Source organism: Nannobrachium achirus (assembly GCF_963921795.1).
Source record: "Nannobrachium achirus genome assembly, chromosome: 22".
Classification (NCBI taxonomy): domain Eukaryota; kingdom Metazoa; phylum Chordata; class Actinopteri; order Myctophiformes; family Myctophidae; genus Nannobrachium; species Nannobrachium achirus.
Window position 1 is genome coordinate 15,334,749 of NC_137829.1, and position 20,805 is coordinate 15,355,553.

General features: G+C 42.5%; 1 protein-coding gene across 2 annotated transcripts in view; it reads right to left on the bottom strand.

The window, feature by feature from the left end:
- lims2 (LIM and senescent cell antigen-like domains 2) overlaps window positions 1-20,805 on the bottom strand; it is a gene marked incomplete at its 3' end in the record, with an annotated part of 66,605 nt that overhangs the window by 36,180 nt on the left and 9,620 nt on the right. Inside the window, exon 1 of one of the 2 annotated variants that reach the window (XM_080752701.1) lies at window positions 6,887-7,128. The exons of the other annotated variant lie outside the window; for it this stretch is intronic. Within the exon in view, the coding sequence (XP_080608827.1) occupies window positions 6,887-6,987 (101 nt within the window). The 5' untranslated portion in view covers window positions 6,988-7,128. Of the gene's footprint in view, window positions 1-6,886; window positions 7,129-20,805 lie in introns of those variants that run through there. 2 annotated transcript variants of the gene reach the window in all.

Here is a 20,805-nt window from a genome sequence, read left to right on the forward strand (position 1 = left end):
ATGGACGCAAAAAGACAGATACAGATATCTCCATATATGGGCATAAATGGACAGAGGCAAACAGATGGTCAAAACGGGTCCTATGACAACAGGTATAATGGGGTTTGCATTAAAGGGGGAACCAGCACTGTGTCTGCAACACAGTCGGAGGCACGGACAGATACAGAGATCTCCATAATGGGCATAAAGGGACACAGACAAACAGATACAGAGATCTATATGGGCATGAAATGGATGCAGACAGACAGATACAGATATCTCCATATATGAGCATAAATGGACACAGGCAAACAGATGGTCAATACAGGTCCTACAGAGATCTCCATATATGGGCATAAAATGGACGCAGACAGACAGATAACTCCATGTATGGGCATAAATGGACACAGGCAAACAGATGGTCAAAACGGGTCCTACAGAGATCTCCATATATGGACATAAAATGGATGTAGACAGATAGATATCCCCATATATGGGCATGAATGGACATACGCAAACAGATGGTCAAAACAGATCCTATGACAACAGGTATAATGGGGTTTGCATTAAAGGGCGGGGCATTCATCCCCTATATACATTGTTCCCGAGTTGGCCAGGGCGCCGACTAGACGCTCGGCGGCCGAGCTTCTAGTATAATATAAACATAAAATAAATCTCTTCCCTGATCCAAAATCAAGGTCAACTGGACCTGCACAGCTTTTGTAAACATGCATGCCAAAGAGCATGGGTATTAAAATCATTAACTGCATCAACGTGCAAGGATCCGCATCCAGCATTTTTGTTTAACCAGTCATTTGTTAAGGTTTTTGGAGCTGTGTGGAACACAAGCTCCCTATACGTGGCCGTGTGTGTGGGTATGTCTGCGTGTCTGTCTGTCTGTCTGTCTGTCTGTCTGTAGCCTACAGTACCTTTTGTGACCACACGAGGGCGCTGTTGTTCAGGCCAGGCCAGACACCCACACACACACACACACACACACACACACACACACACACACACACACACACACACACACACACACACACACACACACACACACACACACACACACACACACACACACACACAGCTCCACTTCGAACAGAGGTTCGATTTTTCCTTTCATTCGTCACCTGTCTGTATATTATAGTAGTATTACCCAGTGTACTGAGAGTCAAGAACTCTCAAACTATGTTATCAAAAAGTCTGCTCTTCAGTGCGAGTTCAGTAAATGAAGACACGCAGGCTCTAACACTGGTGTGGTTTTTAGAGAGAACAGGAACTGGCTAAATCACACTTAAGACACTGCTTTGTGTTTGGTCTTCGCCTGCTGCTGTATTTGCCAAATACGGGCAAACAGAGCGCGACCCTGCAGCCAACCCTATGAACGCGCACACACACACACACACACGTACACACGCACGCACACACACACGCACACACACACACGCACACACACACACACTCTGTGTCAACAGTAACCATGGGAACACAGCCATAAGGGTTGCTTGAGCTCAAAACATGTTACCTTTGGCCAGACTGGAGAGGGTACACAGACCACAGACCACACACACACACACACACACACACATATACACACCCCGCTCTTCGGTGACTTAACGAGGGCATTCATCTAACAGATATAAGGCGTGTGGAGGAGTGACATTTCCTCTGTTGTGTTCTTTCTGTTCCCGACGCAACCTTTCACCTGTCCAACGCCCTCCACTGGAGACCTGACTCCATCCACGTTCCACTTCCTGCTCGCCTGGCTGTGGAGGATATGATGACCAGCGCTGAACACTGGACACCACTCTCCACTCTCCAGGGACCTCCACACTCAAATCCTCACTGTCCCTTTCAAGGAGAGTAGGCTACATGATTTGTATTCTCTCAGAGTTACAAATGGAAAAAAGAATTAAGGTGCACTAAAGCAGTGGTTCTCAACCTGTGGGTCGGGACGCCAAATTATGTACGGGGGTCCCCAGATGATTAACTTAATGTGCAACGTTGTTTTCTCACTCAACAGTAAACAAACCAACATAAAGTTAAGGATTTTTTAATAGCTCTAAAATGGCATGTTAAACATTGGCCAAATTGTCAAATATTAGAGGCAGAAATTGTGAAAATAGCCGATCTACATCGGCTAATTTCACATTAGAACCGTGTTATACAAAATGTAATGCCTCAACTCTTAAAGGGATACTTCACTTTCAAAAAAACTTTGGTCATTTTATCGTCTAATCAGGCTTTTATGAACACCCTGAACAGTTTTTAAGTTGCTTTGATTCAATATTTAGATATTTGAAGTAAATGTTATCGGGCCTTCCTCCTCCAGGGCCGCTCCCCATATACACCCATTGTAACGTCAAACTCCATTTTAAATATGATAGATTCATTAAAAACACCCATTATACAAGTTTTTTTTAAAGTGTCCGCAGTTAGAATATGATGATTTTGGGGGTCTGAAAAGGTTGAGAACCACTGCACTAAAGTGATAGTTCTCGTGTTGGGTGTTTAACAGATCTATATTACTTACTATGATTACTATGACAGTAACAATTTCTGTACGGTAACAGGTCACCCCAGCTCTCTAGGGTATCAATCCCATCCAATCAGGCTCTCCTGGCACTGAGAGCAATGTTTCTATCAATATAGAGATTAAACTTGTTAATGTTAATGTTTTTTGTGTTAAGTTACAGTACCAAAACATATGACTTAATAGCACCTCCAACACTGAGGATGTTACTGTGTAGGCTCTGCAACAGCCGTACAGCAGCAACAATGACTTTTAGATATTAATTTTAAAATCTCTGTTATGTTTTAAAATCTCTCTCTCTCTGGAAGATGAGACAATGTATCTCAACGGGACCTCAATGAATGTTCCTCTCGTGCAATTTCTTTACTTACTGCAATTATATTATAGAAATGAAAACGATCAGACTTATTCTTGATGTTTTGCTCTTACTTATACACACAGGGTTCATTATAATAATTCAGTTGAACTGTTATGACAGTGAGTCATTATTACAGCCCAGGATCATAACAGAACACTTCATTATGCAGAGATTATTATCTCTGTACAGGTTTGTTGTTGAGAAGGTCACAGCGGGTGAGAGCGAGGTGTGTGTGTGTGTGTGTGTGTGTGTGTGTGTGTGTGTGTGTGTGTGTGTGTGTGTGTGTGTGTGTGTGTGTGTGTGTGTGTGTGTGTGTGTGTGTGTGTGTGTGTGTGTGTGTGTGTGTGTGTGTAATAATTACTATACTTGTGCGGGTGTAGTATAGCAGAGTAGAATTTGAGAAACAGACATTGTTGAGGCTGACATTTTTCCTGGGTTCTCACAAGAGAAACGGTATATTTGGGGAGTTAGGTTTACAATTAGAAAAGGGTTCAAGTTGTAGTTTGATTTGGTTTAGGCATCTAGAGGTTAGGTTTAAGGGTTGGGGTTAGAGTTAGGTTGGATTTATACATCATACATTTATTGATTGATTGGTTATTTTATTAGACAAAAAAATGGAGAACAGTGTGTGTGTGTGTGTGTGTGTGTGTGTGTGTGTGTGTGTGTGTGTGTGTGTGTGTGTGTGTGTGTGTGTGTGTGTGTGTGTGAGAGAGAGAGAGATGATATTGAGCTCTCCAAAGAGAGTTGCAGTGTGTATCATGTCTCTGCCTTTGACAGGGTGACCTCTCTCTCTCTCTCGCTGCATTCCTCACATTACTGCAGCCCTCTCTAATCACTACAAACAGTGACAGACACACACACACACACACACACTCACACTCACACACACACTCACTCACACACACACACACACACACACACACACACACACACACACACACACACACACACACACACACACACACACACACACACACACACACACACACACACACACACACACACACACACACACACACACACACACACACACACACATTACACATGTGTGCGCGTTGCGAACTTGCGATGCAACACAAGTATTGTTATTATATTTTTAAATAAAGGCCTTTTTCAAAGCAGATGACAATGCTTTCAAAAGAGAATTGTGCATTCAGGTTCAGGAGAGTAAGAAAAGGGCAATTCTCTTCACTGCTGCCTTCGGGTACGCCATGGAGAAGGGGGCATCTGCCTTTCTTTCAGCATAGTAAATGTTTCATTCATGGTCTGGAGCAGTGGTTCTCAAATACATGTGTGTGTGTGTGTGTGTGTGGGGGGGGGGGGCGTTTAGGGTGTCCTTAGCTAAATTTCTTCATACCGCATCACAATAATTTTAAACACTTTAACCATTTAGATGTTGGGTATTTAAAAACTGCAGATCTACAAGCTCACATAGCTGTGAACTTGTACATCTGCTATTAAAAAGAAAATACAAAAACACAGATTTTCTCCTCTGGGGTCACTGGCACAAAACATGTCCGTGGGCCAAATATCGTCTATTTTCAAAATGTTTGCCTGTAATATTTTTGACAATTTGGCCAATGTTTAACATGTCATTTTAGAGGTATTAAAAAGTCCTTGAATTGTCACTTTAGAAATGTGCAGATACCCAGTATACACTTAAACATTATGTTGGTTTGTTTACTTTAGAGTGAGAAAACAACGTTGCACATTAAGCTAATCATCTGAGGACCCCCCTGGGGGTCCCAACCCACAGTTTGAGAACCACTGGTCTGGAGGACACTTTTTTACAGAGTAAGTAAAAGCGCAGGGGCTTGTCTATGTGAGCACGCGGCCTGCTCCTTCCACCAGTGGTGATGAAGTGAAAGTGATACAGTGAACACCCACCACCACATCCATCCCAGGCTGAGGAAGTGAGAGATGGAGCTTGCAGCGCGAGGCCATTTACTGTACAGAACAGATGTGTTGCTTATGAGAGACGGCAGGCTGTGTGTTAGCCTCTAATCTACAGCATCACACACATACTGTACAAGCACCTCTCACTAACAAACTGGATGACATACTTCACTACATCCACACTGGGGATGGGACGATATGAACATTTTATATCACGATTATTGTGACAAAAGAAATCACGATTTACGATATTATCGCGATAATCAAAATCCATTATCCTGGGGCGGAACATTTGCCAAAAAATAGCAGATTTGATAGAGAGTGAAAAGAAGACTCTATCAAGTATGTATATTATAAGTACCTTTTACCAATTATAGAGGGTTTAAGTGGTACCAAATATGCAGCTCGGCAAATAAAAGATGAATTGATCCCAGTGCATGACGGAGGACGATATCACGATAAATTAAATCTCCACGATATGATTATCGTGAGGGTGTTTTATCATGTTAAATGATAATATTATCTGAGAGAGAGAGGAGGGGGGGGGAGACTATCTGTACCAAGTTGACCTCGACATAGAACTACTGGACATACGAACAGAGCAACTACCAGAACAAACCTCTTATCTCCATATATCTAACATTTGGTGTTTTTCCATAAATTAATGCCCTACTGTATGTGTGTCACACAAAAGCATCAAGAGTAGCAGATCTGCGACTCATGGCTCGACCTTGTAGATCTGCTACATTTGCGCTTTTGGAATTTGGAATCCTGAAAAGTATGAGTTTTGGACATATGAGGTTTCCACCAGACAGAAGCAAGAATCAACTTTGTGAGAGAGAGAAAAACCGACAGACAGACAGACAGACAGACAGACAGACAGACAGACAGACAGACAGACAGACAGACAGACAGACAGACAGACAGACAGACAGACAGACTACACATTCTTGAATACCATTTTAAATACTTTTGAAAATGTGCTACTTACTATTTGTCCCATTAAGTTTTAAACCTGTGGAAAACCCTGACATATTGCTGCTGTTCCAAAAAGCTTTGCCTCAAGCTACAGGTATGTATATAATTTATGCTAACTATTTATTCCCCCTATTTATGACAGAAAATGAACATTGATGAGTTTGTAAGGCAGTTTCTTAAGTTGCAATGTGACATAGCTCTGTTTACACATTGCTGTATTCCCTTCAATCGTAGCCTATACTTACATTTCTTCTTCTTATTTTTTATTTTAGTATTCTTTATGGATGGTTTTTGACACATACGTTGGCAATGTAAATGTATGTATTCTAAAAGCCATTAAAGCTCATTTGAATTGAATTGAATTGAATTTAAGTTAATTGAAGTTAATTGAATTGAAGGGAGAGTGAGAAACAAAGGACAAACACAGGAGAGAGGTCATGTGTATTCGTGCACCCAGTTGACCTCAGACTGTATGTCTACTTTACTTTACATAGAACAGAGCAATTACGTTCACACTTCACATACATGTGAAAAAACTGCTGCCATGTGTGTATTATTTTAAATACTGTTGAAAAGGCAATGGTTAAACTCCTTACCTACAGCCACATATCTATGTGCTGTCAGAGGAGCCCTTGAGCAAGACATTAAAACCGTTAAAACCCACTTAGAAGTTGACCAGTACAAGCTCACAGCGCGGCACCGAGTGCAGCGCAGCGAGCTTGTAGATCTGCTATTTTTGAAAAATCTTGAAAATGTGTGCAAATCTTTGAACGTAGCCTATATATTTTTTACATTTGTAACGCAAATCCTTCTTTCGCTTGGTCCCGGGAACTAAATATGTTCAGATGGGGGTCCGTGGTCAAATACATATAATTCTAGAGGGTCCTTGACATGAAAAAGTTGACAGAGAAACAGGTTTTTCAGAAAGACTTTTTTTCAGGTCTAAATGGGTAAAAAGAAATACATAAAAATTGTGTTTTGTAGCAACTCACTCCAAATGGCAACATACAAACACAAATAATAAACAGTACAAGGTTCGACATAAGCGATGAGTCATAGGTCATAAAAGCAGCGTCATGAGCGTCCATAGTTTCATAGGAATCAATGAACTATAAAGTCCAGCCACAGACTGTGCTTACCCGAGACTGTCTCTGGCCACGCTACCATAGCTGTCCGGTCTCTCCTGCCTACGGCGGTACAGGTCTGAGTTAGACAGCTCCTTCAGCCTGAGAGAATTCATCTCTCCTCTCTCTCTCTCTGTCCCACCCTTCCTTCCTCCGCTCCCTTTCCTTTCTTTCTTTCTTCCTCCTCTCTCGGACGGGGGAAGAAGAGAGAGAAAGAAAAAAAGTAGTTCCAAAGTATAATCCTCAGGAAGTGTACCGTAGGCGCACACGCCCGTGCGTGCGTGTGTCTCCTGAATGAAGAAGTGGTGACTGAGTAAAGAACCACACTGCAGACGTTTTCCCCAGGGACACACCGGTCCCTACGAGCCCCCAAGCGAGCAGCTCCCACCTGGACACTGCTCTACAGATCAAGCCCCTGTCTGTCTGTCTGTCTGTCTGTCTGTCTGTCTGGGTGCTGGAAGTGTAGTGTTGGCTGCATTCTACAGTACACTGCCTCTCGCTCTCTCTCTCACTATCTGCTAGATTGGCTGACACACCTCCAGGGCACACACCCACAGGAGGGACACACACACTCACACACACAAACACACACCCTTGTGCGCACGCCAGAACACACACACACACAGAAAGAGAGAGAGAGGTGTGGCTCACAGCCAACACACCTATCAGCTGCTTGCTACACCCCACCCCCGTCCTCTAATGCCACGGTAGGTACAGAGAGAAAGAAGACTGTCTCTCACAAAGATAAGGAGGACAGTGAGAGACAGAGACAGAGAAGGGAACACATTGATAAAAGAAAGAGACAGTGCTGTCTGCACTGTCACCCATCCCTCTCCCTCTCTCTCTCTCTCTCTCGCTCTCTCTCTCTCTCTCTCCCTCTCTCTCTCGCTCTCTCTATTCCAATTCAATTCAATCAAAGGGGCTTCGTTGGCGTGAGAAAACATTGCCAAAGCAAACATGGAACAAAACAGTCAATATGAAATGTATGTACAAATTAATTAAATGTGAATAAAGACGTGCGTAAACGGGGGGGTGTAACATTGCAACTCTCTCTCTCTCTCTCTCTCTCTCTCTCTCTCTCTCTCTAAATGTCAGCCTCTTCTCAGACAAGGCATAGCAGAGTGGGAGTTAAACAGCTCTTTTCCAGTCGGCGCAATCTGGGGTTTAAATGATGTCTGTCTGTCTGTCTATAAGTCAGTCAGTCAGTGTGTCGTGGGTTGATAAGAGTGGGTGTTTGTGTTCTGAACCAGCAAGATGTCTGTATGAGACTCTGCACACACAAGACAGGATAGGCAGGCTTCCGCAGACACTTAGCGCTCCTCGGGATGTAGGATAAAGATAATTTTAGACAGGGTGAGATGTGTGTAGTTTAGGCTGCATGCATATGTGGGGGGATTTGACAAGGAGAGTAACATTTAGATCAGTGGTTCTCAAACTTTGAAATTTGAAGGTCTCCCCTTAACTTTGACAGCGTACAAATGGAACCAAATGGACCTGGTTTATGTGTATTTTATATTGTTTGTTTGTAAAAAAGAATCTTTTCAAATTCATTATAAAAATGTTTGACAAAAATATCAGTCAAAAACACCAGTAATCTGGTGGGCCAGAATACAGATTATTTCTCAATAATGACCTGCTCCCCACTGATTATCCCTTACGTAGTCTATAAGCAGAAACACCAGAGTCATGAGCTTGAAACATGAGTCATTATTCTAGGGACAGAGCCGAACGCCCGTAGCCTTCCTCTCTGCCCTGACAGTTCCTAAGCATCACACTGAGCAGAACCGAGAACGCTAAGCAGAAACAGCCAACAGTATAGGCAAGTGCACACACACATAGACATGAAAGGGGGCTTGAGCCCCTGTCCTTAGACCCGTCTGTAAAAAGTGCCCTCTCAAGACCATGAATGCAGTTTTTACAATGGTGAAAGAAATGCAAATGCCCCTCTTTCAATGCCATACCTGAAGGCAGCATTCAAAATTCAAGTTCAGGAGAGTTTGGAGCCTTTTCCAAACTCTCCTGAACTTGAATGCAGCATCTCATGTTGAAAGAATTGCCCTCGCTGTGTAGAAATCCATGTTGTACGCCACGGGGACTGCCCATAAGTCCTACATCTCATTAGTCCTACATCTCATTAGTCCTACTTTGGTTATGGTTAGGTTGTAGGGTTAGGTTTAGGCATAGTTTTACTGAGGTTAGGGTTAGAGCTTGGGTTAGGTTTAGGGATAGTTTTACTGAGGTTAGGGTTAGGTTTAGGTTTAGGCATAGTATGTTCACCAGGTTAACTAACATTCACCAGATTCGGACTAATGAGATGTAGGAACAATAAGATGTCAGACCAATACCATGGCACAGTACGCCACATTGCCTTTTGTATGCTTATTAGTGGTATCAAGTACTGAAAATAGCCGACCTCCATGCTCACAAGGTATCGCAGTCTGCTATTTTCAATATTTTCACCAAAAGGCCCAAGATATTTCAGCCTCTGTCTCTCTAACATTCTCTGCACGTCCCTGGCCAATGGTATGTTTGAAAACCATTCCAACCTCAACAACAGCAGGAGCACTACCACGCGGTCCAATTAAAACCAACTTGAACGCTGAAAGACTCCCTCTCCATAAACATGCCTCGACATGACGCCATTCTACGTTCACTTCAGCCCCAGCTGAAACGCACCCGTTTCCCGTGTGAAGTTGGGCAACATTTCTGAAGTTGACTGTAAAAAGCTCACGGAGTTTGACGCGTTCTAATGTGTTAACTGTCTTGGCAACAGCTGACCAAGTGTCTCTTTGAAAGGAAATATACTGACAAACATGGACAGCATCTTTTAGTTAGCCCCCCAGGTCTTTCTAGAAAAGACAACAGTTCAACTATACAAAACAGTAGACTTTCCATTTCACAGCGTTTTAAGTTGGAAGTATTGCATTGTATTGTTTTTGTCTCCTGAGTTCAAGCCAAGCCAATTTGAAAGGATAATAAAGTAATTAATTTTAAATAAGATTCAATAGACTACAGACAAAACTGTCACTTCTAAAGCTTCTAAAACATGCATGAAATAATAAAAATCAATCCCTTTTTGTAAATGAGCTGAACTAGCTAGTTTCAAAAGAACCATCATCAGCTTGGATATATTATTGCACAATGTGACATCCTCTCCTCTCACATTTCACATTGTTCCAGGTTCAACAACATGCAGTGAGCTCACCATGATACTGTTTTAGCTGATGACATCACCCGGAACAAATCAAAACAGAATGAACTTCAATTCTCAGATCACAAAGATGCATACAAGAACCATATACCACGTGTTTCCTTAACGCTTTAGCTCAAGACCCAAAAGAGAAATCATGTGATGTCTCCCCGAGACCCAAACCAGTGAAAATAGCAGATCCACAAGCTCAAAACACGTCGCAAGAGTGTGAAGAATGGGTATTTTTGACAGTGTAGAGTGAAAACTGGAGTTGGGCCATCCACGTTACCACATAAAGGGTTTAAAGTGGTTGATGATGTAACAAATATTCCTGTGTCCACACAAGGATGGCACTGAGTGCTGCGCTGCAAGCTTGTAGATCTGCTATTTTTGAAAAGTCATGAAAATGTGTGCAAATCTTTGTAACTCAAATATTTGCTTCTGGGAGTCCCTGGAACTAAATATTTTGAGATGGGATCCAAGGCCAAATACAATGTAATTTTGGGGGTCCTTGACATGAAAAGGTTTAAGAACCACTGATTTAGAAGAAGGATTTAGAAGACATTTATAGAAAATAGCGGAACCATCAACAAGCTTGAAGCAACTTGGTGGCCTTGTGGTTAGAATGCCCACCCTGAGATTGAGAGGTCAGGGGGTCGAATGATTGAAAACGGGACCCAATTCCTTGCTTGGCACTCAGCATCAAGGGTTGGATTGCGGGTAAGTCCCTGTGACACACTAGCGTTATGTCCAGGGGGTGTACTTGCACATCATGTGGCATACTAGCGTCATTTCCAGGGGGTGCACTTGCACGATGGCTGGGGGATGTACTTGTATAAGCCGCCTCACACTACAGAAACAGTACCAAATTCCTCTGCAAGGGCTTACTTCTTTTCCAACCCATAACGACACCAGTAAGTAATCTACAGCCTGAGTTCCTGGATGAGCAACAGTAAGTAATCTACAGTCTGAGTTCCTGGATGAGCAACAGTAAGGAGTCAGGAGTGTACAGGTCATAGATAGCAGTATGTAGCAGAGAAGTGCTGACAGATGGAATAGGAGAGCTATTCTCCAGGGGGTGAAGCCTGTTTCCTCTTGAAACCAAACACACAGTGATGTTAGCACAGAGGATGTGATTTCTCAACCTCACAGCCTCACAGCACATTCTACATTCCAGACACGTTTGACCTCTAGCATAGGGCTTTTGGCTGGAGAAACACTTATACAGTATGTGAATACAGATACATATATATTATATATAGTACTGTGTGTAGGTTACACAATCATTAGGCGTAAAACAGACCATAATGGTTCTGCAATTGTGATATTAAAATGTGTGTGTGTGTGTGTGCGTGCGTGTGTGTGTGCGTGCGTGCGTGCGTGCGTGCGTGCGTGCGTGCGTGCGTGCGTGCGTGTGTTTTGTGATTAATACCATGTCGCAATGTTACTTCTCGGGGCGTTGATTTCAAATAAGACCATTCAAATGATCAAAAAACCTAAATCTGTGCAGAGTGCAGACTTCCCTTTTTGATCTCCATAATCGTACATTGTAACACGACGCTGTGTTTTGCATGGTTTAGATTAGAAGACACATAAAACATGACATGAAAGCAGGATATCATGTATGACCACAGTAAAAGAAAAGACCCTTTAGCTGTTCCTGCTTTCACTCTGTCACCCATCAAAAATACTAAACATTTCATTATAATGATGCTTTAATTACACATTTCCTCCTTATCTAGACAAACCAGCGCTAAACACAGACAAACATTGTTATTGTTCATTCCACAGCGCTCTATGACACTGTTTACAAAACAGTGTCATGGCCATTTTCTTTCTTCTTTTCTTTTTTTCAACATAACTCTTCCAAGCTGTATTGATGTTGATAACATAGGAGAGGTAACAGGCAAAACATTGACCAAAGAAATTCTAATAATCTGCATTCTCTAATTGTGTAGACTTCTTGCAAATTGAATAATGCCGATGTTTAACAATAATTTAAAATGTAAAATGAAAACCAACTCGCTTACCAACTCTCCATCATTTAGCTGGGGACCACCTGGAACCCTCTCAAGGACCGCTGGTTGAAAACCACTGAACGAAGGTATTTAGCTATTAAATCTTTCCATCAATGAGCTTGAAGCAACTCGGTGGCCTTGTGGTTAGAGTGCCCACCCTACGATTGAGAGGTTGGGGGTTTAATCCCCCATCCTCTCAATCCCCTAGCCTCTCAATGTTTTGTTACCAAAAAATACTAAACATTTCATTATAATGATGCTTTATTTCCTCCTTATCTAGATAAACTAGCACTAAACACAGTCAATGTTATTGTTCATTCCACAGTGCTCTATGACACTGTATTCAAAATTAAGTATTGGCAACAATCTATTGAGAGTACCGACAATAAAAGTACTCGTTACACAGAATGTCACATGTCCCACGTTTTCAAAATGTAAAATTATTTTGAAAATATCAAATCTACATCTCTGCTTAAACATTCTATGATTCATTACCATTATGACATTGTAACAGACCTACCTTTTAAATGCAAGTCAATTCAAGTTAGTCTTTATTACCCCAAAAGGCAAATTCGGTTTGCAGCAGCATTCAATATGCACGATAAAAGTTAATAACTTACTGTAGAAAGTCCCTTCAAGTAAAGGACTATGGCCATACTTTAACCACATTCAGCCTGGCGTCCCTATTTTAGCAACAATTTGCAAATGTATTTCAAAAATGTCATATGTGATGCGTAATTCTTTTAAATAATTTTTTATGTTAGAAAATAAGGCTTAAATTGTTTAAATATTGTTGATTTTGTTCCCCTGTAGCCAAGGTATGCCAGCTGCCATACCTTGCCATACCCAATTGACGCATCTGTCTTGAGTGTTCTTTTAGGAAAGCAGCAGCTCACATAGTCGGAGGCCCCTTAGGGTTTTTTGTGCTAATCAGTCTAAAAGCGCCCAGGGCATGCTCTAATGATTTAGCTAGGGCACCCGAGTCGGTGACCTTCGGGGTCGCCACAGCGGCCAAATCAAGTTGGGCTCCCATCAACTTTCTATACAGGAGGAAAATACCCAGAAAAACATTATTTTTTTTCTGGGTATTTAAGTTGGATGTGAGAGGTCTAACTAGGGGTGCGTCATGATGCTGAATCCATTGCAAGAATTTGTTTTGCACAAAAAACATTCCTTGGGCTACAAGTGGCCACAGAAAACGCCCACAAAACTATGAAAACTTTTCATCACTAAACCATAGTTTTCTGGGGCCATTTATAGCCAAAATGTGGCGTTTTTAGACTGATTAGCACAAAATTACCATTTTATCTCCCTAAGGCCCCCGACTAACAGGTGCTGCCAACTGTGGGACCTTTGGCCCCTCCCCTCTGTCAATCACAGGCAGTGCCAAACCCCTTCCACTAACCAGCCTTAAGCACACGAGTCCAGTTATCTCGGTCAGTACTCAGTAGAGCATGTAGATCGTCTATATTTTCACAATTTCTGCCTCTATTTGACGATTTGTCCAATGATTCATTTGTAATTTTAGATGTATTAAAAAGTCCTTAAATTGTCACTTTAGAAATGTGCAGATACCCTCTAAATACTTTAACGTTACGGTGGTTTGTTTACTGTCAAGTTAATCATCTGGGCACCCCCAAAATAATGTGGGGACCCCCCTGGGGGTCCCGAACCACAAGTTGAGAACCACTGGGCTAGACCCCTGGGAGATGGACTGCTGAGGTGGCAGCTTCAGGTACTTACAACAACACCTAACATCAGCTCCTTAACGCATGACTGCTCCAATCTATGCTGTTCATACGCTGAGTTGGCAGTGCCCAGGTTTGAACCCTGAACCTTACGGTCCAAAGTGATTTTGGTGTTGAGGGAGAAAAGTAGCTGAAAATAGCAGATCTGCGACGCTACATATTGTGAGCTTGTAGATCTGCCAAAAAAGTGGTGTTAGTGACCCAAGCATAAATGAGCTAGCTGTGTCTTCAGCACAATGACATCACACAAACGTGCGCTCGCTCGCTCGCGCACGCACGCACGCACACACACACACACACACACACACACACACACACACACACACACACACACACACACACACACACACACACACACACACACACACACACACACACACACACACACACACACACACACACACACACACACACACACACAACAAACCAGAGAGACAGAGGAATGCAGAACAATGAATAATGCATGGCTTGCAAGTTTACGTAGGAGAGACACACATATGTCACACATGGGAGTTCTCCCACACGCACGCACGCACGCACACGCACGCGCACGCGCACACGCACACACACACACACACAATGTATCAAAGGCCCCTAAATGTAATCCCAGTAAACAAATTGGATTGGGTTTTGGTCAAAGCAACATGGAAACAAACAAAAGTCATGGTGCAAACACCCAAGCAAGACGAAAAGAAGAAAAAAGAGAGGAAAGAAAGAAAGAAAGAAAGAAAGAAAGAAAGAAAGAAAGAAAGACAGACAGATGTTTGAACTTTGTCAAGTTTCAATTAATTGGATTTAAAGAGGTAATACTTACCAATCAATTAGAGCTTGTGCCCAGGTGTGTTTACAGATTGGAGTGGTGGTTTGAATAGAAATGACTCACGTAACGGGTGTGTTCTCAGATGAATGCCTTTTATTCATCATTTGTGACACACACACACACACACACACACACACACACACACACACACACACACACACACACACACACACACACACACACACACACACACACACACACACACACACACACACACACCTAACAGTGTTACCTTCAATAGCTTGCCTCAACCTGCATTTCATTCCACATTTATGTCCCTCTCTCTCTCTCTTTCTCACACACGCGCACGCACGCACACACACACACACACACACACACACACACACACACACACACACACACACACACACACACACACACACACACACACACACACACACACACACACACACACACACACACACACACACACACACACACAACACACACACACACACACACACACACACACACACACACACACACACACACACACACACACACACACACACACACCATAATGGAATGTTAAGTGTGGAGTGTTCAGTGAATTGCAACACGATTTTCGTGCTCAAACACACAACTGGTCTGGTACATTCTATTCCCACTCTGTACCGTAGCGGCTTTGACAACCAATTCACCATAAAGAATGACTCTAGACCAGCGGTCCTCAACCTTTTCTGGCTCAGGGCCCAACACCCATCTGCATGTTCAGATGTTCATGTACACACACACACACACACACACACACACACACACACACACACACACACACACACACACACACACACACACACACACACACACACACACACACACACACACACACACACACACACACACACACACACATTTATGATAACATAATGCATGCGTTTAATGTACTGCACTGTGTATGCATGGAAGCATAAAGGCATGTATACATGTTCTGAAACGCATACTTCCAAGTTCCAAACAAAACCATACAGATGAGGTCATGCAAGATCAAGATCAAAATGTCAACTACAACCCGGATCTCTATTAGACACGTCGACACTGCCACTCTGTGGCCAATACAGGCACTACAACTCTGCAGTTGCAGACTTGATAAAACAAAAACATTTCTTCTTCGAAGGTGCAGTCGCTCTACAACTTTTTAAAGGTCTTTGGAATGGAAACAGGCAAACGTGATGTCATTAGCACTGTTTGCTGTGCAGCTAAAAGGGCATTCTGATTCTACAAAGCATTTAAGAGGAAGCTGTGTAAAACTAGGAAGCAACTGTATTTTGACATTAAAATAGAGCCCATATACACATAGAGACGCACATTACTGGACATACACACCCCCCCCCCCCCCCACACACACACACACACACACACACACACACAAGGAACACTGAGAGTCCCTGGACTACACTGTCGTGACTGTTTTGAGTGATGCGATTGCTAGTCTCCCAAAGGACTTAGAAAGTCGTAAAAGTCATCTGCTCTTTGAGGAAGAAAGGGTCGTCCCCATTGACAAACCACAAACCACTGAAACCTCCATACAGTAGGCTAACCCTAACCCTAACCCTAGGTAGTAAGCAATGCAAATGTAATGTGGTAATAAATGTAAAATGCAAATATAATAATCTTACCAGAGAGTAGGATGAACCCTGCTCCTCCACTGTCACTGCAAAGACAACTACTATCTCTGTGTGACAATGGCCACATCACTTCCTGTGCGTGTGGCACTGTGGCATGTGTCAGCTGTGTGTACGTGTGCGTGTGTGTGTGTGTGTGTGTGTGTGTGTGTGTGTGTGTGTGTGTGTGTGTGTGTGTGTGTGTGTGTGTGTGTGTTGATGGGAATATTTGTCCACTCACCCATGTGTGAATTTGTGTGTGTGCGCGCATGTGTGTGTGTAAGCTATTGACACACAGGCTGTCGTCAGGCTAGAGAGGTTAAGGGTGGAAGAAGTAGTACTTTTTTATTTAAGTCAAAAGTAGCTGCTTACTGTAAATCGCTCTGGATTAAGAGCGCTTGCAAAAGCCTAAATTGTAAATTGTAACAAAACACTATGTAAGAAATACATAGAAATACTAAAAAGTACTAATGTCGTGTCACAAAATACACTTACAGTATTCATTTTGCTGTCCCAATTAACAGATGTCTTCAAAATGTGTCAAAATCTTTTCTCTTTCCATTATGTATTCAGGGGAGCGCATTGAGAGCAAGCTCTCTTCCCTAACCCTAACCCCTGATCACAGCATATAAGAACAATACAAACAATGAATAATAGCACAATAATACGCAATCGAATCACAGTATAATGTTACAAATGCAAAAAATAAATAAATATATGTATAGTTGTTACACGAAGCATGTACACTGTACAGTCACTATGAAGTATCGGTGTGTGTGTGTGTGTGTGTGTGTGTGTGTGCGTGCGTGCGTGCGTGCGTGCGTGCGTGCGTGCGTGCGTGCGTGCGTGCGTGCGTGTTTGGAGGAGAAGTATAGAAACTGTCAGTGACCATAAAGTCTAAGTTTGGCCACATATTATATGTTGGTCTGTAGCAGACAGCCACCGACTGACAGACTGACCACATGCAGTCTAACACCTCAGTGCACTGTAAAAAACACACACACTGGAATCCTGTGTGTTATTATCTGATTTTAAGCTATCTACAGGAATAGTACAGAGGACTGACTCACCGCCACACACTAGAGACTGACCCACACCACATTTTTGGGGTACGATGCTATGTTTTGAATGACATGTTGTCAAAAAAGTGCAACGTTTTCTAATCTAGTTGAAAAACTTATATTTGATTATATTTGTTTATATTTGAGAAAAGTTCCCTTTAAAAAGAAGAAAAAATAGCCAATCCATAAGCTCACTGCGTTGCAAAATGATCAGCTACATTTGAAACTTTTTGAAATAACCTGTCTACACATGGCCAAATTAGAGACTGCAGGTGGTTCAAAATCAAGACATTGCCGATACCGATGATGTCAAAAAAGTCAAATAATGACCGATACGTGGGCCGAACAGATATACTGTACACCAGTCTGCCTCTACAACACACTGAGCCAAGACCAGTTTCTACTTCCTTCCCCATGAACCCTCATTGCCAAGATGACAATGTGGCCCGGACTGTGGCCTAGCGTTCCTGGCACAGCCCCAATGTAGCCTGACAGCGCATCACAGGTTTGAGCACAATTCCCAGGGATGGGGCGCAGCAGAGGAGAGAGGCGGGTCTTTGTACATCCTGAGGCTGTGGGTTTTTGTATACTTCCTCCCAAACGGTCAAACAAAGTTCTGTTTATCTCCTCAGGGCAGAGGAATCTACAGCAGGGGTCTTCAACTAAGGACCCCTTAGTTGAGAGAGAGATGAAGCAGGGACCCCCACAACCTGTTCATAGATACATATAGTTTCATCGTTTGACAGGACAATCATAAGAGCATTTTGGATTCCTGTCAATTTGTGTTTTCAGATATTTAACCACTTAACCAAACTTGACCTTTCACTCTATAGTCTGCTCTTTTACCGCTCTACGCCAAACCTTTACAAGCTTGTAGATCTGCTATTTTTGGCTAATTGTACTCCACTCCATCTCAGAGGCAAATATAGTACTTTTTGTACATGTCTACACTACAGCACTGTGCACATGACCTCCAATGATGTGGTTGAGGTCTTATCTCCAGACTGCAGACAGTGCAGTGCCATATTTAACTTTAAGTCTGAGGAGAAAACATTGTGGACATAGTCTGGCTCCTTAGCTAAACCCACAGGAGAAAAATATACTTATGTGAATGCCTTTTCACACTACACAGGGTTGAGCGTCTCCCTGCAATAACAGAACAGAATACCTCCACTAGAGGGAGACAGATTACTAAAAAAAGAAAGGCAGTCTTCCTTCCTTCTCATTTAGCAGAGGCTCTTAAAGGGGAGAACCACCCATTTTCAACATTGAACTATGTCATTAATATAGCTTTGAGTTGTTATGTGGAAATAAGAAGAAAAAGCATTCCATCTGTAACCAGGTGTGGTTATTTCAATAAAACAATTGTTGGAAAATGAAAATTTAATGTATGTATGTGTAACCTACTGTGCAATGTGCATGCATGGATATGCTATTCATTATCTGGGTTAGGCAGGTAGTGGACCTAAAGCAGAAAAAACATTAAAAACGATATAATGCAATTGTTTTTTACTAATATCGTGAGTAATATCAATAATTAGGTATTGAACAACGTTAACGAATATCAAAGGTTTTCCTAATATCGCCTAGCCTTAATTTGTATTGCTAAATCATTCACAAATAAAATGATTGGTGATCTAAAACATATATAACTTAACAAATGTACTGTATATAGATAGACCAGTTTAAAACACCTCTCTGTCTCTCCTCTATTTATTACATTCGCTCTCTTAAAATAAATCAAGGATGTTTATGTCAATAATATCAGTTTATAATGCTCTACAATGCAGAACCGTAACAAAACAATCATTAGGATGCTAACCTACAATGATTAACTGAAGAATTTAGGCAATACCGACTTTATGAATCATTTATGGAAAAAGGCATAATCGTAAAGCTGACTTGTTAATTTTGCCACATTAGAAAATGTTTTTTAGTACAACTGCAAAGCCCTCTATCTTTTTACTAAAGGTTCGTAACGCATGACATTATTAACAAAGATGAAGACTTGAGAAGGTGGAGAAATATGGATGTGTATGATATCATAGCCATGGCATTCCTTCATCCCAGACATACAGTATAACCCAACATGTTTACAATCAATGGCGGCCATAAACGACCGACACAATCACTTTATACTAGCTTTAAACTACAGGAAAAAAACATACCCAATTACAATCAATGTAACTGTAACTCCGAATCGTGTATACGCCACAGGGGTGTAAATATAGAACCATATGGAACCGTATATACGTGTCCATTTGGTTCTACTTCTGAGTTAATTTAACACTGGATTTTACTGTGTACAGTAGCTGTGACATTTTGTTAATGTTTGACACAAGCCTTCTTAAAGCATTTCCAAACAAGGACACATCCAGAGACAGGTGGGGGGGGCATCCAGGGAGTGTATGTGTCTTGCTTACGTGTGTGTGTGGGGGGGGGGGGGGGAGACATTGGCTCTAAGCTGTAGTTGTGTCAACAGAGTTTTGAATACGTCCGTGACTTGTGGTGAAGTTCTGGACTCTTCAGCTCCTTATAAGACGTGTGTTGTAAAGAGGTTTTAAAATATTTTTGTGGGCTTTTCTACATTTATTCAGAGTATAGAGTGTGACAGGAAACAGGGAGAGAGAGACAGGGAGTGACACGCCGCAAAAGTCATGGTGGAGCTCGGGAATCGAACCCACGGCTCACTGTCAGGCTGCAGTACAGCCTATATTAACCGCTAGGCCAGTGGTTCTCAAAGTGGATTCCAGGGACTCTGTGGGTTCCTTTAGGGGGGGTCTATATTGACTCATACAATTCTGTAACTCTGACAGTGTACAAATGGAACCAAATGAACCCTGACAGGTCCATTTGGTTCCATTTGTACACTGTCAGAGTTAAGGGGAGACCTTGAAAAGTCAATGTTTGAGAAACACTGCGCTAGGCCATCTGCATCCAAAGTGGTACATATCAACGTGCAGTGGTGTTGTGTTGTGAAGGGTTTTCAACGTGCCTCGGTGTTGTGGGAAGTCTCAGCCTTGTATAAACTACATTTATCCGAGAGGTCATAATCTACTCTGCCGAAGAGCCCTGGAATGAACTCCCATGTGACACAGTGTGCGTTCAGCCGCACACCGAGGGTAATGGGCAGTTAGGAGATGGTTCACATGCATGCACACAAGCACACCACACACACGCACACACGCATGCGTGTGTGCGTGTGTGTGTGTGTGTGTGTGTGTGTGTGTGTGTGTGTGTGTGTGTGTGTGTGTGTGTGTGTGTGTGCGTGTGCGTGTGCGTGCACGTGTGGACATTCCTGGACAGGGAGGAGAAGGGACAGAACTCCCTGGAGACAGATGGACATCCGGTTTTCTCCACACACACTGTCTTGTCTGGGGTCAGCCGCCCTGCGTATAGCCCTACTGAGACCTATACTGTATGTTCCCTCAGTCCTATGTATACTCTCAGGGTTGGGATTGGGGTTCATTTCAGTGACTTCAGTCATTTAGTTCCT